At 48.8% G+C, this 5,026-nt stretch overlaps 1 protein-coding gene across 1 annotated transcript in view; it reads left to right on the top strand.

The window, feature by feature from the left end:
- The first annotated feature begins 451 nt into the window (after positions 1–451).
- Positions 452–5,026, top strand: part of LOC123514905 — a 14,527-nt gene continuing 9,952 nt past the window's right edge. The window contains exons 1-3 of the mRNA XM_045273162.1: positions 452–583; positions 1,199–2,167; positions 2,232–2,372. Coding sequence (XP_045129097.1) covers positions 572–583; positions 1,199–2,167; positions 2,232–2,372 — 1,122 coding nt within the window. The 5' untranslated portion in view covers positions 452–571. The remainder of the gene's footprint in view (positions 584–1,198; positions 2,168–2,231; positions 2,373–5,026) is intronic.

Genomic DNA, 5,026 nt, shown 5'->3' with positions numbered 1-5,026 from the left:
TTATAAAAGAGAGGGAGGGAGGGAGGGAGGGAGGGAGGAGGAGAAGGAGGAGAGGAAGGAAGACGCTGGAGGGTGAGGAGACGCATCCAGTTTTGGTCGCTGCAAAAAAGGGTAACGGGGATGAGTCTTTGGGGGAGGGCAAGGATGAGTAGAAGGGGAGGGGCTGGTCTGGGCGGGGCTCCAGGACAAGAGGGAGTGAAGGAAGGATGGAGGGAGTAAGTGAGTGAGAGATGGAGGGAGGGAGGGAGGGATGGAGGGATTGAGAGAGGGAAGGAGGGAGCAAACAGGCGTTGGATAGGACAGTGATGAAGAAAACAATAAGATAAAGAAACATAAATGTGGAAGGTAATAGGATGGATATCTGTGGCCCTCCTTGCGAGGGGCGGAGGGATGGGGGCTGGGCATGGAAGGGATGGGGAGAACTGGACCAACCCAGTTGGGCGGGGGCGGCAAAGAAGGGGGCTTTAGAAGATGAGACGCCTAGAGGAGCCCCACCCACAGCAGACCTTGATCGTATATAAGGTCGGTGCAGGGCAGCCTCCGCCAGACAGCTCCTTCCAGCTAGGTCATCATGAACACTCTGGTAAGTGTCTTGCCGTCGCGTCGTCGTTCTGTGTGTCAGCGCCGCAGTGCTTGGCGGTGCACTGCAAGGCACAACGTAACTCTGTACTATCTAATTTTTGTTGAAGACTAAGGCTCTTGAACATAAAGGCTTTGGGAGTTCGTTCATCAGAACTATTCTTCAAAGGCTGCAGTGATGATGAATATGCCTTTCATGACCATTTTGCTGTTAGTGATGCAGAATATTTGCTAAACTAACAATATCATGAAAACATCTTTGAAAATCGAAGTAAGACACCAAAACGTTTAACAATAAGAATTCAAGACTACATAGACAGCTGCAGCGTCAGAGACATTTATTTAAAATAAAGAAGAATTTCAACAAGTTAAAAACTGTAAACAAAAGTTTCGTGGAAGCTAAGCACGTTCATAATGATAAGAAACGAACGATGTCTCTTCTTCTAGATATTTCATGGGCATGAACACCGAACCCTCATCGGGAAACTGTTTAACTGGGGAGCACGAGTTCATTACTTAAGGCGGTGGTACACACACACACACACACACACACACACACACACACACACACACACACACACACACACAGCTTCTTAAGGCATGTCCATTTCTCCCACAGACTGTTCTCTGTCTGGCAGTGGCGGTGGCCTGCGCCAGCGGCCAGCTCTTGGCCTACCCTGGGGTGTACGGGTATCCTGGAATGCTGGGAGTGTTGCCCAAGGCCACGCCAATCACCCTGAAGACTGTGTCCCCCTCCACCATCACTCTCAAGACCGTGCCCGCTGCCCCCATCACATACAAGACTGTGGCTGCTGGGCCAGTGTCTCCCATCACCTACAATGTTGCTCCAGTGGCTCCCATTACCTCAGTAGGTCCTGTCGCCCCATTAGCCTCCGTCGCCCCTGTGGCTCCTTTCCACTCGAAATTCCACGCCCAAGACGAGCTGGGCCAGTACTCCTTTGGCTACGCCGGCGGTCCCTCCTCTCGCTCTGAGACCCGCGACGCCTTCGGGAGAGTGAGCGGTGCCTACAATTATGTGGACTCCGAGGGCAAGGTGCAGACCCAGCACTACGTAGCTGACGCCCTGGGCTTCCGTGTGTCTGGCACCAACCTGCCAGTGGCTCCTGATGCCCCCGAGGCACCCGCCCTCGCTGCACCTGAGCCAGTGCAGGACACCCCCGAGGTTGCTGCCGCCAAGGCAAGTTTTAGGTCTCTCCTTGAGGAAGCTGCAGCTACTCCTGAGGCTACCTCCGAAACTGTTGCCGAGCCCGCCCCCGAGGCTGCTGCAGAGACCGCCGTTGAACCCGCTGCCGAAGACGCCGCCGTGAGCCGTAAGAAGCGAGCAGTCGTGGTTCCTGCTACCTATCCCTTCCATGCTCCTCTCTCTTTCTCCTACGGCTACCATACTCCTCTTACCTACTCCGCTGGCTTCCCTACGACCTACTCTGCCGGCTTCCCTGCTTTGGCCACCTACTCAGGAATTCCCGCCGTCACCACCTACTCTGCCGCTGCCCCTGCCACTGTGAAGGACGCCAGCCTGCTTCGAGTAGTGAATAATCCCAACCATGCTGTTTCCTACCGCGTGGATTAGACTGGTTAGCACAGTCAGAAGTGAGCTGTCTCTTGACTTTCATCTTACGTGTGGAACATAGCTGGAGGAAGAACACCATGTAGGAGAGGAACATCACATATCTGCTTGCTCGGCGCGGCAGACCTCATCCCTGCCGCCTGACCTCCAGCTGACTGGCACACAGGCAGCATCGGCTCGCCGACCGTCACCCCAAAGACTCTGCGTTTGTTTGACGAATAAAACTCTTTCTAAGCATTCAAACGAAACATTTCTTTAGTTTTTCCTACTGGGTTTTCATCTATATATATTCTGTAACATGTACTAGCTATAAACACACGCGACAAGAGAATACAGCTGCAAGACAGGAATTCATGACGCTGCACTCACAACTTAATAGATAATGTAATAAAATGAAAATTTGGAAAAACAAACAAACAAGGTGATAACCGTCATCACAATTTTCTTTGAACATTGATCAAAAGAGAGTAAAAAAAATATATATCGAAAATAAATTATTACATTACACTTTCACTAACTATGTATGTAATGTATGTATGTATTCATGTACGCGCGCGCGCGTGTGTGTGTGTGTGTGTGTGTACTAAGTATGTATGTATCCATTTTGTCAAAGAGAAAACAGGAGGCAAATTCCAGCCCAGTCCACACCACCACGACCGCCACCACCACACAGCAAGCAGTACTTTCGGCGCGGCGCCGCGGCCCCCCACTCCACTCCTCCCTTGTGACGTCATGTGAGGTGATCGTCACGATCCTAAAATCAACCAGTCAGTCACTTTCCCACCAAGTGATAAACATTGCATCTGATCTGATTCGCTCATTTGTCCTGTTAAATTTTTATCTAGATAATGCAGTTTACTGTTTTTATGTGGACATTATGTTAAAGAAGACGAAAAGGGATAGAAGCACAATTATCGAGGCTGGCGGCACGCACGTCATGACGCACAGCAGCCACAAGTCCAGACGGCTTTGAAGCATGGTGTCTAACACTACTCTGGTGACAATGTGAGCCACGAGGAAGGAAATGGGGAGGACACATGATGTTACAGCTCATTTAGGTGCGTGACGCCTCCTTTAATGGACTCCATTCTCTTTAATTGAAAAAGCTGGATTGCTTTTTGTCCCTGAGATTAAAACCTGATTTAAAGGACTGCTATAGTTGATTGTCTTCCATTGATGTTTTTCACTGCGTCACATTTACATGTGTGGACATCTCCGTCTGACGTTTGTTCTTAATATTCCAACAATTTCTCAGTGGCTGTGATTGGGCTGCGACTGCTTCGCAAGAGGCAGATGGAAAGCAGAACAAAACCATACAACGGATATGTTAGCAACAACTGGTGGTTAGTGGCTTGTTGTGCTGCTGCCCCTCAGCGTCCCTGAACTAAAGCCAACAATTTTCTCACCGCCTGTCATTGCACACCACAGCTACGTATATCCAGGCCAGAGTTTCGTTCCCCAAATATAACCAGTGTGCGAAACTCCGCCCACCATGCAGGAGCGACCTTCGACACCCTGGCAGACTTGAAATATTTACATAAGTGAAGAGGATTATTAGTTGACTCGGATTTCCCCCATCAAAAACAACAGAACTCAGATGTTCACATAGCCTTGATATTCATGACGTGGGAACGCCAAAGAGACAAACGAGTACCATCTTCGAGAGCCCCACCCAAGGCAGCCCTGAGTGGTGCCACAGCCAGGCTTTATCATTTGAGATAAACACAGTGCCAAACTTATCCCCCGCAACCTATATAGCAAGGGCAAAATAGATGGTCACTACGTACACCTATCACCAAAAGGAAAACAAAAATGGTCATAAGTAATCGAGTCCCGAGCCCAGTATCATCCGTAGGAGTATAGACCGGGAAACGATACAAAGACGGGGCATAGTACGGCAATGGACACCAACCCTCACTTATATGAAGGGAACAGACTGACCGGTATGACTGAAAGGATAATGAAGAAACATTATTGTGATCCTGGACTGCTGGAGGAGAGAAGAGAAGTCGTCTATAGTGAACAAGACAGTGTGGGATTGACACAAAAGAACTATATTTTCAATCACTACTACCCTCACTACTTTTAATACACTCCAGTTTAAGCCTCACTGGTTTTCAAGACAGTTTTTTTTTTTTTAACAGTTCAGCAACAGGTTTACAAAATTTCTACATTATTAATACGATAAACACTCTTGAAAACCCGACTAATCATTCGTGGTCTCTGAAAATGGTCATAATGAAAGAGCAGAGTTTCAGGCCTAGCACACATTACTGCCACCAACTGTAAACACCCGCAGGAGGAATGAATGGGAGGGAATCACATAACTAAACACCCCCCAAGCACAAACAATTGAATAAAAAGCGCCATTCACACAGGACCTTGCCTTGTGTAGAATTCACGCACTCAATACACTCACCAACAGCGCCTCTATACCTTGTGCAAAGTTTAGAATGGAAGGAAAACGTGTTGGTAAAAAAAAAAGTATAATGTTACGCTATATCGTGTCTAAAAATGGTGTGCGGGTACTCTGTCTCTTACTCAACACACACACTCGGTAGCTCAGTGGTTAGAGCGCTGGCTTCACAAGCCAGAGGACCGGGGTTCGATTCCCCGGCCGGGTGGAGATATTTGGGTGTGTCTCTTTTCACGTGTAGCCCCTGTTCACCTAGCAGTGAGTAGGTACGGGATGTAAATCGAGGAGTTGTGACCTTGTTGTCCCGGTGTGTGGTGTGTGCCTGGTCTCAGGCCTATCCGAAGATCGGAAATAATGAGGTCTGAGCTCGTTCCGTAGGGTAACGTCTGGCTGTCTCGTCAGAGACTGCAGCAGATCATACAGTGAAACACACACACACACAC

The sequence above is a fragment of the Portunus trituberculatus genome, chromosome 38 (genome assembly GCF_017591435.1).
Source record: "Portunus trituberculatus isolate SZX2019 chromosome 38, ASM1759143v1, whole genome shotgun sequence".
Taxonomy (NCBI): domain Eukaryota; kingdom Metazoa; phylum Arthropoda; class Malacostraca; order Decapoda; family Portunidae; genus Portunus; species Portunus trituberculatus.
This window is presented reverse-complemented; position numbering and strand designations above follow the sequence as displayed.